General features: G+C 37.7%; 1 protein-coding gene across 1 annotated transcript in view; it reads right to left on the reverse strand.

The window, feature by feature from the left end:
• LOC107568675 (kin of IRRE-like protein 3) overlaps positions 1 to 23792 on the reverse strand; it is a 46922-nt gene that overhangs the window by 20361 nt on the left and 2769 nt on the right. Inside the window, exons 4-7 of the mRNA XM_016254655.1 lie at positions 14113 to 14218; positions 3680 to 3828; positions 3184 to 3311; positions 2364 to 2490 (exon numbers count right to left, since the gene is read on the reverse strand). Of these exons, the coding sequence (XP_016110141.1) occupies positions 2364 to 2490; positions 3184 to 3311; positions 3680 to 3828; positions 14113 to 14218 (510 nt within the window). The remainder of the gene's footprint in view (positions 1 to 2363; positions 2491 to 3183; positions 3312 to 3679; positions 3829 to 14112; positions 14219 to 23792) is intronic.

Consider the following 23792-nt stretch of genomic DNA (forward strand, 5'->3'; position numbering starts at 1 on the left):
TATTAGTACAGTTTAAAATAGCTGTTTTTTTAAATTTATTAATAAAATAACTGTTTTTGCAATTTACAGAAAAGCTGAATTTTCAGCAGAACGGCATACCTCAAAACAAACAAATTGAATCCACAAGCCAAATCATATCCACAAGCAACAACACAAATAAATGGACATAAGGACACATTCAGATATTAAATCCCATTAAGGCTCAAAATACACATGGAGAACTGAGATCCGTATCTGAGGAAATAGGGAACAAAAAGCAGACAGCAATGTGTATCCATTAGCGTGTTTTCGGCAAACGGTGTCCCCTGCTAGCTATTTGATTATAATTAAATTACAGAGGGCCTGAGAGAATGCTGGGACTCTCTTGTCTATATTCTGAGTCTCGGTAGGAGCTCTGGGTTCTAGTGGCATGCAACTGGGAGAAAACAGATATTGACAAATGCCAAACAAGTGCATTTAATTGTTAGCATAAATTAGTTTTTATGTGACCCAGTGAGGAGCAAGTGAACAAAGGTGAATTATCAATTCTTTTTTTGAGCTCTAGTTCATCCTTCTCACTTGAATTCTCTCTTTTCCTCTTACCGATCAAGCCTTTGAAACACAAAGCTCTGGTCATCAGTCATTCTTCACGTCAATGCTTGTGAATTGCAGTCGCTCGTCAGGAGCGCACGTTGATGAGCAAGATGTGAAATGATCGGCTTCATCTCCCAAATGCACCAGAACTTGAAACAATCAGCCCCGTGCTGCAAGAGAGCCTGCGCCACATGTTGCCACATCAAAGGCTACGCTAGGTGCTTGAATCTAACACGCCGCACTCTTGTGTTCACTTCCAGAAATGAGTTAGAACACAGTTTGATGTCCTCTTGTGGCTTTTAGAGCAAAAGGGTTTACTTATTGAAAAGAATCAAAGGAAGAACTCCTTGATACCTAAAAGACAGATCCAGGTCAAGCGGTTTTAAAATGATACAATAACAATAAATAAGGTACATGGTAATTAAAAATAATACCAATTCAGAGAAATAAATCTTAGATATTCCAAATACACTGTCAACAAACCCATTATTGCATTTTTTTTCTCCCAAAAATGTCTTAAGAATTATTTGCATAATTATTTGCACATTCTGGTTGAATGTGTAACCCCATTTGCAACTTTTGTAATGTGATGGATATCTGTGAGAAAAAAGGGGGAATTGATTTCAATGTAGAATTTACATTATATGCTAGAAGTGTGCTAGATTTGGGGTGTGAATTTTCAAGTTCACTTATTTATGCTACATTTATAGTTTTCTTTAAATACTTTTTCACAGTAAACACCCGAAAACTGTATGAATTAAATACCATAACGTGACATATTATCCAGTATATTGTCAAAAACGCTTCCTAAGATTGTCTACTTATATATTTGTTGTTTTAGGACACTATAGTTACAAAACATAAAATACAATTTTATATATATATATATATATATATATATATATTTACAGATGGTAAAACCATCGCAGAGCCTTCGGCAACGGGCTTAAAGGGGTTAATACTGAGAGACATGATGGTACAGTGTTGGATCTTTTCATAAACTTCAGTAAATCTTTCTAATACCAGAAAAACAAACAACAAGACTGTATTTGTTTGGGATTCCAGGCAATCCTGGACTCTCTAGGAGTCAAAAATGAATGCAAAGCAGAGGTACCCTTTTATGTCCTCATAAAGAACATAATGCACTTGATGAAAGTGGATGTCAACTGTAATGTCTGTAATTCCTGAGTTCTCTGTGGGCCTTGAATGAATGTCTGACTTTGCATATTAATACTATCAGTCATAACAGTTCTTTATTGATTTTCTTTCATTTCCCAGCACCAAACTGCATTAGTCAATCTAAACATGCAGTGGAATCATTCAATGCAAACACACTTGTCACTTTGGCTGAACTTCTCCTATTTTCCACTCACGTCAAAGCCATGGCCCATGGCAAATAGCTTCGGAGAGAAAGCAGCTTTTAAAAGACGTGTTGGATTTTGCGAATGAAAGCTGTCGTGTGGCTAATGCATGCCGCCTGAATATCAAGCGGCCATAATGAAGTAATTTATCTGAGAGTAGCCAGTCTCCCGCTATTCTCCTGTGTTCATTAGCCTGTCACAGTCTAAGAAACCGCTCCTCATGCAATTCTTACTGAATATAATCAGCATTAGCCCAGAGAAACAGCAGATCGGAGAGTAAACATCAAACTTCTGTCTGAGAGTCAACATGAATTCCAAAATAGGTCTAATTCTGTCACCTGAATTTCCAATTGCTTGCACCTTTTGTATTTACATATGTTCCAAACGGGGACATTTGTACCCAACAAACACACTTCTTTAGCCACATACCGTTCACAGTGAGAGAGACTTCCTTCTCAGCTGCTCCAACACGAGGGACCACCGCACGGCACACGTACTTCCCAGCATCCTCTTGCCTGACAGATTTCAGTGTCAGGATGTTTTCATTGCTTAGAACCTGTAGCCAAAGGTCAAAGATCAAAATATTTAAAAGGAGTGCAAAGGCAGCTGGTCTGAGTCAAAATGAATCAGGACTCATGAATGGGCAGCTAAGCTTGGAAAAGGGTCTTCTTCTCAATTATTAAAATCCAATTTGGGTGAGATGAGGAGGAACGTGTGAACATGTAAGATGGTAGGTGAAAGTCAACCGGGGGAGAAATGAGACCCGTTGGTTTCACTGGGGCACAATTTCCCTCATTTCTGTGCCAGAAAACGGACATACCCCAAACTGAGCCACTATCCACCTGCAAGTAATAGAATTGCAGGGAGTCTGAAAAACCCTGATGTTTGCCATTGGGGCACAGCACTAAATGTAAATACTATGTGCCGTCCTGTCCTTGAAATAAGAATGTCTTTTTAGAAAACTTTTGATTCTGTTCCTGAACTGTTCAGAAATAGAACACAATGTATTAATGGATCAAAGGTTTTATACAAAGAATAGCATATTGAAGTTTTTAATTAATGGATGAAAAGACCAAATCAAATTAAATTGATTTTTTTTTTCATGTTTGCTTGATCTCTTCTTTACAAGACAAGATGTCTGAATATCAATGTACTATTAATGTAGCTGTATTGAAAAGTGGAATGGTTGGTGTAAGGGATCTATGTGTTTACTAAAAGCAATGTCTAATAACAATGTCTAGCAACTTACCACCCCAGAGCCCCTTTTCATCCATACAATAGTTAAAGAGGGGTTTCCGGTCCAGGCACAGTTAAAAACAGCATCGGATCCTAGGTCAACCTGTAAAGACTGGGGCTCTGCAGCCATCCGAGGTCCAACTGGAGAAAATAAACCAGGTTATACAATCTATTCAGAGAGGTCATATTTTAAACTTAGTGCTTGTAAGCTTGTTTTAATATGAGATTGATGGCAGCTGAGGATTATAAGTCGCTCTCCTAATATTTGTGGAGATACGTTCAACAATTCTGAACCAGAGGTATCCAATCCTGCTCACGGTGGGTCATATTCTTGCAGAACTTTGCTCCAGCTATATTTTAACACACCTGAACCAGCTAATCAAGGTCTTTAGAACTGCCAGAAGTGTGCAGGTGTTTTGAAGCAGGTTGTAGCCCTGCAGGAACATGGTCCCTCATGAAGGTTTGGACAACTCAGATATAAAAAAAAAAAAAAAACTGAAATAACTCACAGTAGACATCCACGTTCCGACTGATGTTGGTGCTCCCAAGTGGGTTGGTGACCTCACAGGAAACTGGCTCTGTGAAGAATGAGTGATCCACTATGACCTCATAAGTGTCTCCAGACACTTCCTTTATCATGCTTCCTCCTTTGGCCCACCTATGAACAGTAGATAGATATGATATAGAGTTATGAAGCCCACTCTAAGCAGACAAAGAAGGTGAGTATTACCTGCAGCCAATACAATAGTTAAAGAGTGGTTTCCGGTCCAGGCACAGTTAAACACAGCATTACCAAACAACTATTAGCACTAAACAAAAGTTAGTGCCAAACCACAAAAAAGCTAGTGAACTTAATGGTTTCCTATAGCATTGACAAAACATATTGCAGGATGTTATAATTCCTGTACACTCAAAAGCATGCAATAATTGTACCTTTAGGGGTACAACAGGTACAAATTAACATTTTCTACCTCATTTACCTCTAAAAGGGTTATACTAGTACCTTATTATAGCAACGTGTTCCCCTTAAGGTACTAATATACACCTTTTAGGTGCAGATAAGGTACAAAGTTGTCCTTTTAAGGGTACTGCCCCACTGACAAGCTGTTATAGCTAAAGGTAATTTTTTTTGCACATTATTGACAGGAGGTAAGTGCTCTTTGATGAACATCCTTATTCAAGAGTGTCCAATCCTGCTCCTGTAGGTCCACTATCCTGCAGAGTTTAGCTCCAGTCCTAAACATGCCTGAACCAGGTGATCAAGGACTCAGGATGACTAAAAACTTCTAGGTAAGTGTTTTGGGGCAGCTCAAAGCTAAAAACTGCAGGAAAGTGGTCCTCCAGGAGCAAATGTTCTTGTTGGTCCTAGAACAAACTTTGTTAAATAGTCAGATTTAATAGTTAATATTAAAGTTATAGATGGGATTGGTGCAACATTCTTGTCAATTTATAATTGTCTCCCTAATTTTATATGTAGTTTATGGTTAAGGGTGAACCAGGTTACAATTATGTTCTAGGACCAGTAAAATATGTTTATCTTTGAATACGTCCTACCTTGGTAAAATCATTTTGATTTGAGTCATGACATCAAACTTCCCTGTCTTAACTTCCCTTAGACTTCATTTATAAATTTGAAACCTTGCTATCAGTCTGAGATCTAGTTTTCACATCGAGCGGGTCACAGTGCTACTCTCTAAGATAATGTGATACATATCTTTAAGCTCATTTGTAAAAGTGGTCTCAGATCCACAAGTCGAGAAAAAGATTAACTCTTTTAAGTCTAACTTTTTCAGTAATGGAACAGAAAGCCATCATTATGAGCCCCTGCCTGACGTACGCTATCACAGGAAAGTGGAACCCAATTTGGAGGTTGCCATGGCGATAGGAGGAAGACCTGGTGTCTAATCCATCTGCTTCTATCATAGTCATCAATGAGGCATGATAGCTGCCTGTCTGTAGGTGGTTAGAGACCGAAAGAAAGAAAGACCGCCATCTTCAATGGGAGCCAGTTTCACCGGTGCCACTTTGTTTGAGGAAATTACAACACTGTTATATGACAAATCAGTGAAGTGAGATATCTCTGCTTGCTTCAGCATGTTTCTTGCCTGGGTACCAAGTTAACAACACTGAATGGAGCCAGACTGGTAAAAACATATCCTGAATTGACAAATAGCCACCAGTCCCTCTCCACATGGCCTAATGACACAAACCCCATACAGTATACTGTACCAAAGACATCAGATGTTAATAAATTCACAGCACTTCCCACAAGGAACCATTCATTTCTGTAAGACAAAGGCATCTTCCGACAATACTTTTTTTTTCTCCCATACTGACAAAGTAATGCATCTTTAAGTCACTTGCTACTTTGTAGTTCTCTGTTGGCGTCTATGAAGGGACACATTTGTAAAAAGCCAAAGCCAATGGTGGATGGGTGTCTCACAGCCTGACACTAGGAATAATATCTCAATAAACTAATATATTCAATGCCAGTTAACTCCTTGCTGTCAAGAAGCATTGCTTTACAAAGCCAGCAGCCGGCACTGATAGAGAGCTGCCAAAACGTCACTATTCACCTTCTCTGTAGGAATGAGTACACAATTCATTAACTCTGCAACTAACTCATACCATCTGCAGGCCTCGATAGAGTGTCATTTAAATGATAACAGTCTCCCTCTTGACTAAATTAAAATAAGGAGGGACAGCAGTTGTAATTGGCCTAGCTACTGTGCTTGAGAAGCACTGTTTCATGGCGTTAACATAAGCAGCTTAGAACACAGTCTGCTAAATCTGCGCAGGCACACCTGTGCTTCCAAAAATATTTAAATCTGAGCATGTCGCCTCCGTCCTCGACATAATTGCTCTGAGGGAAGTGAATAGGCGACGCTGTGAAACGTTATATTTATGGGCAATTACAGCAGCAGTCGCCTGCTATACATCTTTCCCGGAGTTTTTCTTTCTTGTGGTAACATAAATTACACATAGAGCTTTTTGAAGCAGCTGCTTTGTAATCAGATCAGAAGATTCACTACGCCATAATTTCATTCAGCATTAAATAGCCTGTTTATTACAAGAGCCTAGAAGGATGATTATCTTGTTCTTTTAAGTAACTAGCTTATATTTGTGCGTTAGCTGTGCACGTCTTTCATTATAAACTTTTATTCATATGTTTTGTGTTATTATCAATCTCAGCTGTGGTCCCTTATGACAAGCAGCACATATTTCCTATTAATTTAAATCCCATTTTCTCAAGTCAATACATGGGAAAGTAACTACTATGACACACAATATTTATTGAGCTCTACCCTTTCAAGCCTCTTAAATCTTCCTCAGGCTTTACCAGAGATTTGCTGCTCTAATGCATTTTACATTCAAGCTTGTGTGTGGAATGTTTTTAACTGGCTGTCATGTTAGTTAACGATTCATTTCCCATGAATGAATGAATGAATAAAACAATAAATCAATCTAATCTAATTCTATATTTGAAACATGGCATGCTTCAAGTAACATTTCCATGTTTTTTGTGAATCTCAGGCTATGCATTTTGCTAAAGCACAGATGATAAAAAATATGAAAAATGCAGACAATAAAATATTAGCAAAATAAAAGGCTACTTAAGTGAACTTAAGGAGAAAACGCTTTCATGTTTTTTTAATACAATTAAGTACACTTTTAAAAGGCTCACTTTGTAATAATGTCAAATTAAACGTTTTATTTTAAAGTACAAAGTAAATCATTACATGTGACCCTGGACCACAAATCCAGTCTTAAGTCGCTGGGGTATATTTGTAGCAATAGCCAAAAATACATTGTATGGGTCAAAATTATAGATTTTTATTTTATGCCAAAAATCATTAGGATATTAAGTAAATATCATGTTCCATGAATATGTTTTGTAAATTTCCTACCGTAAATATATTAAAACTTAATTTTTGATTAGTAATATGCATTGCTAAGAACTTCATTTGGACAACTTTAAAGGCCATTTTCTCAATATTTTGATTTTTTCGCACCCTCAGATTCCAGATTTTCAAATAATTGTATCTCGGCCAAATATTTCCCTATCCTAACAAACCACACATCAATGAAAAGCTTATTTATTCAGCTTTTCAGTTTATGTATAAATCTCAATTTTGAAAAATTGACACTTGAAGTTTTGTGGTCCAGGGTCACATATTTGAATGATCTTCATGCTTTAACACTTATTTTGATGTGTTGACTAACCTACTATAAAGCACATGTAAAGTACTTGATTATAATTTTTACTGTAGTGTGTTATTTGATATTACATTTAAAGTTAATGTAATTGCGATGTACTAAATTAAACACTTTAACCATATTTCAAGTACAGTAGAAGTAATTACATAAGATATACTTAAATCCTACTTGAGTGGTTCAAAAACTCACTCCTAACTAACTGCATTTCACATACATTTTAACTGTAATACATTTTAATTTAATTGTAAATTACATGCAATTAAGTGTTCTGAAAACATCACACTCAGTTTGCCAAAGTATATTATTTTAAAGTATATTATTTATTTAAAGAGTGCTCTATTAAAAGTAAACTAAAGTGTACTTTTTGTAAAATGGCTAGGCCCAGTGTAACTTCTACAGCTAGTTTTTAATAATGTGTATTCAAAGATTAATCCCTCTTCCACAATAATGTAATGTCTTTGAATAACTTGGGAGCTTTTTCTGAAAGTACTAATATATGCAATTTATTGTGATTGAATTCACAACAAACAAGTGTATTTAATTCAATCATTTTTATCAACTGAGATCTCTACTTATAATTCCAACTAGTATTCTGACAGCACAAAACTATGGCAATACAGAGCAAAGCTGGACTGTGTGTTGGTTTTAAGCCCATGGGGTGGCAGACTGGGAGGTTTGGCCGGCAGGAAAGGCCCAAATGGTGGGTTAGCTTTGCCAGAGCTGAAGGATTCAGCGCTGCACATCTAAAGAGCCAAAATATCCGTGAGCACAGTGGCTCCGTTGGGCTGCAGCCAGGGTCTTCTAAACAGAACAAACATGACCCCCCCAATGGAAACCCGGCAGACTATCTGTGTTAACTTTTGTAAACTTTTGGACTGCTTTATTATTCTGGAGTTGAAGGGTACAGTAGTTTTTTGCTCCTTTTTTATTCCCCCAAGAAAAATAACAACAACAACAAAACAAAACCCTGGAAAGAATACTTTAAAAAGAAGTACTTTAAAGGAATATACTTAAGTCTGAACTGAATGTGACCTTTCATGAAACGTATTTGCATTAGATTTGCAATTAAAGGAAAATGTATTATAGTTTACATTTCTATTAAATTCTTAAATAGTTAATTAGTTAATAGTGCTAAATGCAATTTAACAGTGCTTAATTTAGATTAAAGAGTTAAAGATTTAAATTAGGAGCCAAAACCTACTTTTATGTATCTTAATTAATACTTACTTGTGTTGTCTTTAAAATATGCCAACCTTACTGACAGTCATTTATGGTTAACTAAAATATCCTTTAATGTCATTTATATTAAAACTTAGATGTCCTGTATTTAAAAAAATATATATGTACTGTCATTAAATGTGTAATGATGAAATTGTAATTTAGTATATTTAAAATAAATAAATTTTAAATGTAATATCATAACACACTACTATGCAATTTAACAGTGCTTAATTTAGATTAAAGAGTTAAAGATTTAAATTAGGAGCCAAAACCTACTTTTATGTATCTTAATTAATACTTACTTGTGTTGTCTTTAAAATATGCCAACCTTACTGACAGTCACTTATGGTTAACTAAAATATCCTTTAATGTCATTTATATTAAAACTTAGATGTCCTGTATTTAAAAATATATATATATGTACTGTCATTAAATGTGTAATGATGAAATTGTAATTTAGTATATTTAAAATAAATAAATTTTAAATGTAATATCATAACACACTACCATTCAAAGGAATAATAATCAAGCACATGTGCTTTAGTATGTTAGTCAACATATCAAATTTAGTGTAATTCTATAAAGCGTCAAGAGTCTATGAAAGTGTCTCTTTAAGTCACTTAAGTGGTCTTTTATTTATAACTTTTTTTCACAAGTGTACAACAGTCGTCTGTGGGCAGCAGCAACAAAGACTGGATTTTGGTAGATTTATTATTTCAGCTTTTGCCCTGGGACAAATGACATTTCAATATTCATTTGGATGTCATGGGACATGTGCTGGAGATGATGAGGCTGTCTTCTCCATCCTCCTCTTCATCCGTCTGGGATCATGCCACACACACTTTCTAGGTTACAATAAAGCTGCTGTTCACTCCATTATGATAGCATCATGAGATGGACTCATATTGGTCAATCCAGCAGCCAGCAGGACAGATGCCAGAGTTTAATTTTCTGTTTTGAGATATCGGCTACATCTGTTGCTGTTGGTCATTTTTCCATGTGCTGTTCCCTGGTTGTTGAATCATGTCTGGCTGCTTCTCAGAGACACTGGGGAACATGGTCTTGGAAAACAAACAACGGAAGTGCCCATATCTGTGTGTGCACATCATACGGTTGATGAGCGAAGCAAGCAGCCCACCATGAAAACCTCTTCATCAGCAATAAAACATTAATATTACAAAAATAAGAGAAAGTAACGATATGTACACCATTATATATCACCACATGGTTTTAGTATATAGAAGCACCATATTACCCTAGCACATTCACTCTTAAGACACTATTTTGGGAGCGATTGAAGTCCACATCTTTCCTGACTCCCATTTCATAAAATGAACCCGACCGGTAATGATCCGTCTCAATGCACATGAATCTGGGTACTTACCACTCCTCAACACATCACATTATACCGACACCACAATAATAGCATTTCTACTTTTTTCATCCCTTAATCAATGGGCGACAAAATTACCCCATGTTAATGTCAGGGACATTTCAATGCAGCATGGTCCATGAATCCTCTTTGGAAGGCTATCATTAATTCAAACTCTAGCGTTGATATTTTTTATTGCTCTCCCATGGAGAAAGTCAAGGAAAGTGTCAATCAAGACATTTATTAAATTCACAAGTGAGATGCCACTAAATCTCTCAGATCAATGGCAGCAGTTTCAACAGGGCCCGTAGACAAGGAAGAGAAAGAGGAACTCAGTGCACTGTCCAGAGACGGAGAGCATTTAGGAATTCATTTTCTTTCTAATAATATTTCACAAAAGCTGACTGCTAATAGTCTAATGTAGTGAATTCATGGGTCGTTAACGTGTTATGCTCTTGATGGAGTGAGAGAAAACACTGAAGCTTCGGGCAAAAACATGCAACTTCATTCATTGCTCTGCTCACACGCTAACAATTTGCAAATGCTACACATATGAATATTTACATGCACTGTCAGTGATGTTTCAGCATCTAATTCACTAAATTAATTGCGCAAATTCTGTAAAATATATGTCCTGTTAAAAAATAAAAATTAAAAATCTGTTCTAAACACAATGTAGCTTCCTCCCTCCTTTACTGGCCAGTTTTAATTGCAAATATATGTAACTACATGAGATATAAGTATATTTTAGCTTATCATAAATGCTTGGTAGTACATTCATCAGTAACTTTAACCATATTTCAAAAACAATAAATGCTATTATGAAATTACATATAAATATATACTCTAGTCCTATAGTTAAGTGTGTCAAAAGCACTCAACTAATTCAGCTAATTGCATTTAATGTTTATTTTAACTGTAATACATTTTCATTTCACTGTAAATAGCATGTAATTAAGTGTCTTGAAAACATTACATTCAGTTTGCACGTATATTATTTTCACAATCAGAAGCAATCTTGGAGTGAGAGAAAACACTGATGCGCAGACTCGCTCCAGGCAAAATCACACAATTTCATCGCTAAGCACAGCATACGCACTCTAAATATGTGCAAATACTGCACATATGAAGAATATTTTTTCATGCACCGTCATGTTTCACCACCCATTTCACTAAAATAATTGTTCAAAATCTATGCAATTTGTATTATGCAGCATCCTAGCTTGCAGGCCAGTTGTGAATACTTGGTTATGGAAGATGCAGTAGACTATTACAAACTAGCATTATTTATTGAGACACTGTACAGCTTTTTTTATTATTTTTTTGTAGTCTTTACAATGATGAACCAGTGCTTGACCCCCCCAAACATCTGTATATTTATCTTTCTATACACACACTTCTCCATTATTTGATGAATTACTGAATAGCACTTTACGTTTTAATGTTTTTACAAGTTGTTAATTAAAAATTAAAGCAAAGATTATTGAAGTATGTTTTACAAGACAATATTATTTTTATAATATAAAAATAACTTTTTATCTCACAAGTTGGATTCCCCCCCCCCCCCCCCAATGGTACGATGGCATTTTAGTGCCACGTTAAAAAATAAAAATAAATAAGATTACGAGATTAAAGTCATAATATTTCGAGAATAATGTCGAAGTTACGAGAATAAAGTCAAAATATTACGAGAATAAAGTCGAAATATTACGAAAATAAAGTCGAAACACTACGAGAATAAAGTCGAAATATTTCGAGAATAAAGTCGAAGCACTACGAGAATAATGTCAAAATATTTCGAGAATAATGTTGAAGTTACAAGAATAAAGTCTAAATATTATGAGAATAAAGTTGAAACACTACGAGAATAAATTCGAAATATTTCGAGAATAAAGTCAAAATACTACGATAATAAAGTTGAAATAGTTTGAGAATAAAGTCGAAATGTTTCGAGAATAAAGTCAAAATACTACAAGAATAAAGTTGAAATATTACGAGAATAAAGTCGAAATATTACGAGAATAAATTCAAAATGTTTCGATAATTTAAATTGCAGAAATTAAAGTTATAATATTTTGAGTATAGCCTATTATGCATGCAAATTTCCTGGATTGAGAGCACCGGGAGAAGTTGCCAGGCCACCGGAATTTGAATATTGTTGCGTCCGAGCGGCTGCATCATCTTACTTGATTCGTTTAAAAAAAAACGAAATGTGTTGTGATTGGTTCACTATCGCAGTGCGTTGTGATTGGGGAACAGCTTAGATGGTGCTTCAGTACTGCCACGCCCCTTGCTCTGTCTTTCAACAAAAGCTTTTTGGTGAATCCGGCACTCAGTGTACTCCCTCGTGTTGTGGAAGCTGTCCTCAGTAAAATGCGCAGCACAAAATATCAAATTGGGGTTATAATGCTCAAGAACAGAGTTAAAAAATAAATTGCAACCACTGTTTCCTGACATCATCCGCTTTCGGAAGCTCAAACAAAGACGTTTGGGGATGGAGGTGAAAAAAACCGCACACCGGATGAGAAGCGCAGCGTCACGTCATGCCACGTCTTTAAATTTCTATTTCATTATTTTCTATGAGTGTACACACACCGGCGGTGCCGTTCGGCGTCTGTCCGCGGCACCCAGCTACATCAAACAAATCTAAAAATAACAAAAAACAAATCTATCATATAAAGGACATTGTTTAAAAAATAAAAATCTAAATGTCCATGGACAACTGCATAACTAGAAATAGTAGCACAGTGATTACTAAAGTGATTTATAATAGGTTCTGAAAGACATTTTCAGTACTTGAAAAATATGCAAAGATCAATAAACCGTATACTATATAAAGTACAGCTACAGCTTAAACGCATGCTATTGCTCCTGTCCTTTATAATGAAGATTCTGGAAGCTGTATGTCCTATTGCATATCCATTAAGAGACAATAATGTGTAGGTGGAAAGAACAAGGTAACATGGCAAGGTAACTTGACGTCTTGAAGTCAACACAGTCTGTAAATGTTTCTTGCCTTAAACTCAGCATGATATTATGCCATTATTTCAGTGTAAATCATTAAGTCATGTCATAGTTATTTTGAGCAGAAGCTAGTCATCTCACTCTTCATATCTGATGCTCAGGTGTGGAAAAACTAAAACAAAACAAACAAAAAAGCCAATGTGTCTTCATTCAGCTAAGGCCTGATGGGCAATCAAACACAGGCTTGTCTGATTCCGGTATCTGTCATTTCAAAAGCTAGAAACAACTCGGTTTGCCCACCTACAACTGTATCACGGATCCGTTCAGTGCATCAAGATCCACCGCTGTGCAATTCCCTTCACTATTGATTTTACTGCACTTATTTTTCACCTAGTTTTAAAACCCACACCGAAAAGCATGTTCTAACAAATCGCCTCGCTATTGGCCCTCCGCAAGGCCGAGGCTACATCTCACGGAAATAAATAACTTGTATTTCAACCTCATTCTCATCTGTTTGGAGAGGGCAGGAAACATTATTCTTGGATATTGGATCAGTGTGTCAGATAGACACATCCTTGCTTTGATTTGAATGCCTGATGTGGTGCCCCAATCCTGGTCTTGGCTTAGACATAGCGAACGGATGCCAGCAAAGATAGTGGATTTCAGCTTTGAGATGGCTCTAAAAATATTTGCAACTAAATGTCAAGAGTGTTTTTGCAACACAGTGATGTGCCAGTCAGATGACAATCGTGAATTAGAGTTAGTTCTGTTTAATCATCCTCAGTGGATGCAGTATTATAAAAGACCACCAGTACTGGATCATTTGTGACCCTTACAACAAAACCAGTCTTAAGTTGCACGGGTATATTTGTAGCAATAGCCAACAATACATTGTATGGGTCAAAATTATCAATTTTTCTTTTATGCCAAAAATAATTAGGATATTAAGTAAAGATCATGTTCCATGAATATATTTTGTAAATTTCCTACCGTAAACATATCCTAATATAATCCTATCCTAACAAACCATACATCAATGGAACGCTTATTTATTCAGCTTTCAGATTATGTATAAATCTCAATTTCAAAAAATTGACCCTTATGACTGGTTTTGTGGTCCAGGGTCACATTTGGCATTTTTTCTTTCAACTGCGTTAGGTGTCTTACTTGTATTGGGTGACTGGCGGATTAGCTTTGGCAGAGCAATGAAACTTCACCAGGTTTCCCTCCAGGACTGGTTGAGGCTCCACAGAGAGATTCACCAACGGTAAGTCTGCAGAAAGACAAAAGTAATTACAGAAACTAATAAGCAAACATTCCTTTTTTTAGCCTAAATGTTCAGTAATTTTAACCAATATGTGAAAAATTGCTTCTGCTATTATCTGAGGGATTGTTCAGGTAGGAGTGTCGGAAATAATTGTGATTGTATTATAAACTGAATTTGTGAAAAACACTAACTAAAGAACTGTATGTCAAATAAAGAGAGATATACCTTTTTATCTTTGCAATTGAGGACTAATTAGATCAATGGTTTAATCACAAAGCCTTCTATTACAATTAAAACAAAAAGAACTCCACGCAATGGCATTTAAACTGGGATATTAATAACAAACACAAAGATTATGCACAAATACCATAATACCTCTTTTTCTTTTTCTTTTAATTAACACGTTGCCTACATCAAATGTTCTTTTCCCAAAGTAAATAATATTAATGTGCAAAAGTCTAAAATACAATTTAGAGACAAAATGATTCATATCAGTCTACAGATCCAAGAGCTTCATCTGGGTAATTAAAACAAAAAGATGAAGAATAAAATAATTAAAGATGAAGTTTTGGATTTATGTGACTTAAGTAAGTCTACAGCTATAATTTTTTTTCTAAGAAAAAGTAAAACATAAATGAAAACATGATGAATAATTAAAGCAGGTAAACTCATTAATGCTGCAGGCCTGAAAGTTTCCATTAACGAAAATTGTTTAGCATGTTTTAATGTGAAATAGCATGATTAGATGCAGTAGATGTCACTCATATGCCTCTCATGCCGGGCCTAATTTTGCATTGCCCATGTGATGCACTGAAAACAACGAAGATATACAACAAAAACAGCTTTACGGGTCTCCAGGGAGGCTAAAAAAAGGAAAAGAGACCTAATTGTTGTGCTTTTACCAAGACCGGACAGTGGCAAGCGCAGAAGCTAAGCAGCACACATCAGCAATTCAGCGTCCACAGGGAGCAGATAAAGATAGAGGAGCGAGAGAAAGAGAAACCCAGTGCCAGTTATGCGTTTGAGAGCCAGCTATTCTGCATATATGTTTTCTCTGTCCTATTACACTCAAGTAACCCTAATTTAGTCTGTGCTGGCGGAGCTGTATTCAACAACACAGGTCAGCGGAGCAAAAGAAAACAGGTCTGACTCAGCTGGAGTGCCACCGAGGCTCTGCTGCTGTGTGAAGTGTGCGTGTGTGGGCGCATGTCTGCTCTGAAGTACAGTGTTTGGTCCACAGCAGCACAGCTGGGCAGAGCGGCATCCCAGCGGTGGGTGCAGGTGCTGCCCTTTCCCCCATCTGCCTATTTCGACCACACACACTTAGGTTGTCACACCAATACCAACCGTCATTCTTGAGCCCGCGGGACACACCGGCGCAACCATGGACAAACTGATTAGTGCTGTGTGCTGCCCGGTTACCAGCAGGATATGTGTAAAGCGTTTACTCTGGCTAATTGGGCATGCAGGTAGGAGGATATCAGGCGTGTTTATTGGTTGATACATGCTAAAAAAGAGATACAGTTAACCACAGAGTGTACATTGATGGTCTATATTGGCAGAAGCATCATTAATTATGATATTGGTAATTACTATTAACCCTACTGTATTGTATATGATATGCAAATTTATAAGGCCTCTAAATAGCCAGCACGATAAAAACTTGACACAATATACTAGCTTTCTGTCATCTGACTGATAGTTTTAGTCAGTAAAGAAGACCTTTGAGCATAATTATAAAAACGCCCTTCAGCTCGTGGTTCATGTGTCTTTACTTTTAAAATATTTACTGATTGTTATAAAGTAAATGTAAGAATAACTTTTATATTGTTAGAAATGTTTTGAAATGAAACAACTTGATTATCTATAAATAATTTTTTAGAAAAATCACATTAACCTATCAGGCTTTTGAGGAAGGTTTATTTGTTCATCATCATTGTATTGTATTGCATTATATGTTTAACACTAAAAACTACAGAGCTCTGACCATAAAACTAAGCATTTAAATATCATCTTACTAAGGCATATTATCGGAAGATATAGAGTGACTGATATGCAAATCATTTTATTTAAGTAGTCTGCTATATCTCATTGATTTACATTATAAACTATCAGGTTGTAATCTTAATTTTTGGCCATATAAATATAAGCAATTTCATCAAATTGCTCCGTTTGGGCCTCTGTAAAAAACAATGGTGTTTTTTTCCCTTCCCTCCATAAATTTGACCTCCGTTGTGTACTTTAGCATAAGGTAAAAGCCTAATGTATAAAATTAGATACTCAAATAATAATAATAAATGTTTGTAACCAAACAGTTGATGGTAGCCATTGACTTCCACAATATAAATAAATACATGAATAAATGTCAATGGCTACCATCAACAGTTTGGTTACCAGCATTCTTCAAAATATCTTCTTTTGTGTTCAATAGAAGAAAGAAACTCATATAGGTTTGGGACAACTTGAGGGTGAGTAAATGTCACGTATGCTACTGTGTTGGAGCACAGAGCGAGGAACAAGGAGATGTGGAGTACATCAACAAGGAAGTTTTAATAGAAACAAGGGAACCAGGAAAACACACGTAGCTGAGAAGGTGGACATCAACAGTCATTCACAAAACACGGAACAAAGTCTGACATTACTCCCCCCTCCCGGAAGGCGCGTACTGCGCCGTAACAATTCCGGGCGGGGGGGTGGGCGCCCCTGGACCAGGCAGTGGTGCAGCAGACACACTATGAAGCCATGGCGAAGCGGGTAGGTTAGGAGGCCATGGCAGAGCATACAGTTCAGGAGGCCATGGCGGAACAGGGAGCTCGGGGAGCCATGGCAGAACAGGCAGTTCAGGAAGCCATGGCGGAGCAGACAGTTCAGGAGGCAATGGCGGAGCAGGGAGCTTAAGAGGCCATGGCGGATCAGGAGACTCGGGAGGCCTGGCCTCGGCACTCGGCCCGGCCTTCACGGATGGACCCCTACTACCATGGGAACTGGAACCCTTTCTGTGCTAGACACGGGGACTGGAGCCCTCTCTGTGCAAAACTCAGGGACAGGAGCCCTCACTTGGCTAGACTCGGGGACAGGAGCCCTCACTGGGCTAAACTCGGGAACAGGAGCCCTCCGTGGGTTAAACTTGGGAACGGTGGGCTTGGGAATGGCGCGGCCGGCGGGCTGTAGAGAGCCGCGGTCGGTGGACTTGACTGAGGATGGAGGGGACTATGGTGTGATGCCTCTGGGCTGGCGGAGAGGAGACGGGATCCGCAGAGGAACCGAGCCAGGTTGATGTAATCGGGCAGGGTCCACCTGGATCCCCTCATCCAGACGACCCCAGAAACAGTCCTCAAGAGAGCACCGGTCGAAAGACGTCTGCTTGGAGCAGGTGGGGAATTCCCTGATGTAAAGTTCCAGGGGATGGCCATCTTGATAGATAGAACATAACTGCTCCAGGGGATCAATTAAAACAATTCTAAAGAAAACACTTTTAAACAAAACGAGAAAACAAAACGGGGAGAAGGGGTGCCGCTTACTGTCTTGGTCCGGTATTCTGTCACGTATGCTAATGTGTTGGAGCGCGGAGTGAGGAACGAGGAGACGTGGAGTACATCAACAAGGAAGTTTTAATAGAAACAAGGTAACCAGGAAAACACACGTAGCTGAGAAGGTGGACATCAACAGACATTCACAAAACACGGAACACAGTAAATTAATCATTTTGTAAATGAATCTGACAGCAAATTAATCATTTTTAAGTGAACTATCCCTTTAAGAACACTCAATTCCTGTGATAAAGTCGTTGCACCGAAAAGTCTTCAGTGACTTATTATTTTCAATGTTTTTGATGTGAACATTCATTTTGGCCATAGCTGTTTTGAAGCACATCATGATTGCCTTTGATGTCAGTTCAAGTCTTTTGAGAGTGACCCTTGAGGGAGACGAAAGCCATCAAAAGTGTTGTCTACTTATGACAAAACTGAAAAGTGACATTAACTTTCTGTCTTAAATAATGAAATAAGCACTTTTAAATGGATGTTTGGCCCTGGAGGTCTGACTAGCGTCTCTCAAAGGCCTGGGCTCCAGAGGCAGGCTGGCAGAAGCTCGCTAAGACTCCCCATGACCCCCAAATCTATCGACAGACAGTGTCTTAATAAAGAAGTCTGTTTGTCACTTTGATGTATAAATGCATGAGTCTCTCCGGCCTGAGCAGAACGCGACAGGCCATCAATGTGCAGCTCTGCTAATTCCTCAGCTTCATCAGCAGGGAGAGCCCGAATGTTTGAAACACGGCTTCAACAATGACAACCCCCAAAACAATGGGATTGGAGGAGATAAAAAAATTATTATTTAAAATAAAAGGGTTTGGGGGGACAGTGGTGAGATGACAGCTTTTGATCGGAAGTTCAAAGCAAAGAGCAGATGGCAGTTTTGAACAATCAGCCAACTTCCCCAGAATTGCGAGGAAGGTGCCAAAGAAAATGGCTTCTCTGTCTTTCTTAAAGCTTGATTTCCATTCTCCCCGGGTCATTGTAGCCAGCTGTTCTCGGTGAGAAAGAGAGAGTTGATGGCCTGGTATCAGCAGGAGGAGGGCGATTTAATCTCTTTATAACTCAACTGAATCTGTGCCACAGCGCGGGTTTCACTGACACTGAGGTCTCACATCAACTTTTGCACTTTCTCCGAACACAGCTCATGCGTCTATATTAAGGCCCTTTTTCGGTGAGTTTATTTGGCGACAAAGTAAGTAACGGTTTCTGGCAAGTATTTTCAATATAAGTAATGTAGAAACACACACAGACACACACACACACACACACACACACACACACACACACACACACACACATACACACACACATACATACACACACACAATATAAAGACTCATGACTTAATCATCTTTATGTACCACTGATTTACTGTATGCTGTTAAAATCCCCCTGCAGTCACACTGTTATGCCTTCAAACTCATCTTTGATAATCAAAAAATTACATATTCAAAGTTTCTTCCCAATAAAATACTGTCTTAATATCTTAAAATGACTTGAACATAATTCTACACCCTTACCTCATTAAGTATACCCGGAACCATGAATATGCAAATTAGTCCCCGCCTCCATTAAATCACACCAGCTCAGACTACCTGCTCCACTTTCACTCAGTTAACTTTATGAAATGTTATTCAAAGGCAAGTGGCAAAATTAGATTAACTCATCCATATCTGTTTGAACCAGAAACTTATATGTTGTCCTCTACAAGTCCATGCATCAGAATCATAACACATTTTATATATATCGCTCTCTACAATGTCAGACACATAACATAACTGATATCATTATCCTTTGGCTTGACTACATTATCAAACAGCTAATAATATACTGATAATGTTACACAAACCATGTTCTTGTTCGACATCTCAGACAGCTAAAAATCAACCTCCTAAGGTAGAAACTGTTTTCTGATGATATGAAAACCCGGCCTCAGAAGATGACGGATTGCTTGTGACAGTAGGTTTATATACATTAAAACAACACAAATACAATAAACACTACAAGAATCACCACAGACAATCACGGAATCTGAGTCAAATGTATAGTCCAGAGTGAAAATATACATTTCTGTCATGACAACTCTTGAAGGGATTTGCATGGTAATGTACATGACAATGTTAATGTATTTGGTCTTGGCGGAATAGTCTGCGGAATGGTCTGCGGCAGAGCAAGTACCGAGACTTGCTACTGCCAATACATCCACAACATGCTGCTGTGAGCATGTAAGAAATATTGCTGCTGCAATATATACCATACATGAAATAACCCCCATATAGCATACATAAATCACCTCGTAGCAGATCTATACAGGTGGAGCTGGGGAAGGTGGAGGGTTTCTGAAGCAAGCTACAACTGCTACGGCAAGTACTAGTCCAGCGTGGTGTCATGTTTATATGTAGGTATTAATACGTAACATTTACAAGCACAAAACGTACACTTTTGTGCGTTTTTATTCATGCTACAATGTACAATCTAGACGTATTTCAACGTTTAAAACGTACAAATCGCTACGTATTTTTAGATAAAAAACGTAAAAATATTTACGTATCTTTTATATCATCAAGGTATTCGTATCAATGCATTTTTATCATTTTATCAATAAGCGATTTAGATTTTTAGACCTCTTAATCTACCCCCAAACCTAAACCTACCCATTTTATAGCGAATATGCATTTTTATCATTTTGTTCATATGCAATTTAGATTTTTAGACCACTTAAGCTACCTCCAAACATTAACCTACCCATATAGTGAATATAAAAGGATATAAAACCCAAATGACTGAAATACGCAGGAAAATAACAATTTTAGTAACAATACAGCATTAAAAATATTTTTATAGTCGCTAATTCCACTCCTACTTATAAATCTAAACATTTCTGTACAGTATAAGAAAAACATGACAGACAGATATATGCAATTACAATAATTTATTTATTGCAAAAATGTTAAAAGCAGTACCAAAAGTAATCCAAATGAGGATGTGTTGCACCCGCAGTCCTCTCTGGCGGAATATAGTAGGTTTGTGTGATCCAGAGCAGAATTTATGTTGTTAATCGCTGAAAATATTATCCAGATAATTTTCCCGATCCACTCCGAGTCCGTGAACTCTTGAAGGCACGCGTGCATCATTCAAACACAGAAACACGGCATGTCGCAATCTGTGACGAATGCAGGCGAGAGCCAATGAGCGCTTAATTATCTTGCCGTAAAACCTGTCATTTGAAGCAGCAACATCTAAATTTGTAAAGAGCGCATCAGTCAGCGCGGGCTTTGCTGTTCACGGTCACTGGACTCGCTGCTTGGGATGGAGAAGCAAGCAGATCGCCGAAAAAAGGCTTGGATTTGTTAAAATACTTCATTATTTTACGCTTTAGTGCCTGTAAAAACGTACGTAAATGTACGTTTTATAGAACCACATTTTACGTAAAATACATACAAATTATTATGAGATCATGCTGACTAGTCATATATTTGAATGTTGAGCAGTGAGCTCATTGGCTACCCATACAGGAGAGAACCAATCAGATGTTCCATGTGATGATGTCATTAGGTCAGATTGAGTTAGACCTATCGGACTGTGCCATCTAGAGTTCCATGCCAGAACTCTGCATATATCTGAACCAACTGTCCAAACAGAATGAGCAGCAAAGTAACCATAATAGTCACTCGTGATCAACCCGTGTCGAACCGCTTCTCGAATACCACAGAACCCGAACACTTGAGTACATTATGCAGTACTCTATAGCTTAGCTTTCGTCTCACTTCATAAGGGTTACACTGGTGTAGTGCTTTTGATCTAGCGCTTTGGGTCTGTGCGATGAATTTAAACATTTGGCAGTTTTTGCCCTATGGAGCTGTCTATCAAAATCTCTAAATGAATAATGTATTGCTAAAACATATATTCCTTAACACATAATGTGTTATTCCCTTAACTAATCTAATTATAGCCCATCTGTGCATCTAATTAATTTTAGGGTATTAAGTTCAAATAATATCAAGATGAAAAATTTGGAAATGTTGTTTGTATTTTTTTTTTTACATATTGCATGTTCAGATATTCATACAACAACATATTCTGGATTTTGTGAAAATTATAAAAAATGCTGGAGGTGGCTGGCAACTTACTGTCATACTATTAATCAAAATAAAAATCCCTTGATTTTGAACTCTTTATAATAAAGTGTGCTTTTATCTCTCTTTTTGAGAAATTATCAAATATGTCTGGGATTGAAATTTGGAATATGTGTTATTTCCCAAATGTCTGGCACTACTTTTGGCACTATACAACCCAACAACTGTAATATACACACATAATATTGAATATTAAAGTGAAATGTAAACCTGCAACCAACTATGACTACCTCTCCTAAACCCATTTCTAGCACTTTTACCATACTAGTGAGTAAACCGGTCTGATTTGACCTAATCTGCAAAGCATGCTGGGTAACCACAACATTTATGAGATGCTAACCAACCAAACCTTAGTGCCTTGGTCCAAACAAACAGAAGTGGAGGACATTGCTTTGGAAACTTGTTTTTTAGGAGAAAATAAATAAATAAATAATTAAATAAATAAGAGTTATGCCATGAAACTCTAGATGGCGCAGGCTGATAGGTTCTAACTCAATCTGATATAATCATAATCACATGGCACAGCTTATTGGTTTCTTTTCACATCAGCAACCAATGAGCTCCCTGCTCAACATGAAAATACTTGGCTAGTGCTTGCCGTAGCAGTTGCAGCGCTTCAGAAACCCTCCACCTTCCCCAGCTCCACCTGTATAGATCTGCTAACTTTATGTATCTTATACATGGGAGTTATTTTAGTATTTCCTATATGTTCACAGCAGCATGTCTGTGGATGTATTGGCAGTAGCAAGTCTCGGTACTTGCTCTGCTGCAGCAGCAGTGTAGCAGATATTTTCCGCCAAGACCAAACACATTAACATTGCCATGTATATAACCATGCAAAACTCTCTGAGAGTTGTCATGACAGAACTATTGTTTTTGTGTTCACATACTGTAAGTTCACTTCACCCTTCATAATTGAACAGGTGAGGGAAATAACACATTCATTATTGAACAGGTGAGGGAATGCTTGCGAGATCACACTTTTCTATGTAATTACGCATTGGCTTCATTTATTTATATTAAACGCTTAAATAATTTCCACTGGAAAGATCTCGGTGAGTTTAACAGTTGTGTGTTGCTGTTCTCTTTACCCTGAATAATCTGTGCTGTTTATCAGCAGACAGCTGTCCTTCATCAATATTAACTGATTTGCATGGCTACACAGCCCCCCATGTGGCCTGGAGGATGTGCCAGTGGAAACACTCGTACTCTTACGCATCGGGTTTGTATCCTTAGCTTCATCCCACCTGCCGATACCGCCATAACTTATTCATTAAACACCTGCTAGTGTTTGATGCTCAGAGGGGGAGCTTTCCGTCATCGCTTACCATTCACCGTCTCTATTTGTTCCCTTCTTCTGAGTTAATGTCTCATGCTTTGCAGAGCTCCAGCTCAGGAGGGTGATGTAAATGTATCCCACTCAGACGGGTATTCATTTAGTCATTCAAAATCGGACTGGGCCTCTGACTGCATGTAATTCTGAAAACCTCATTATCATCTTTGCACGGCTCCCGTTCCACATTCACCTGCCTCTCTCCCAGGGATGTTCCTTTCAACCGCGCAGGATTTTGCAACACGACGGCTCGTCTCTGTGATACATTTTAAATATTTCCATCTTTCCGTGGAGAGGTGGTAAGAGTGGGGTAATGAAATTAGAGAGCGCAGAGACTTGGCAAATTTCTCTGCGCTGTGGCTGAGTTCAATTACAGTAGGTCTGATTTCTCGCGTGGTTTAATTAAAACACAGACGGTGGAATGGGGAGCAGATCTGGACAGCAGTGGAGTGTTCAGCGTCTCTACGCGTCTACAGAGCATTTGGAGTAGAGCGAGTGGGAGACACAGAAATTAGTATAGGGAAGGTCATAAATTTATACAACAGTTAGTCCTAATATTTCTTACAGCTGAACAT

Source organism: Sinocyclocheilus grahami, unplaced genomic scaffold (genome assembly GCF_001515645.1).
Source record: "Sinocyclocheilus grahami isolate Dianchi unplaced genomic scaffold, SAMN03320097.WGS_v1.1 scaffold1271.1, whole genome shotgun sequence".
Taxonomy (NCBI): Eukaryota; Metazoa; Chordata; class Actinopteri; order Cypriniformes; family Cyprinidae; genus Sinocyclocheilus; species Sinocyclocheilus grahami.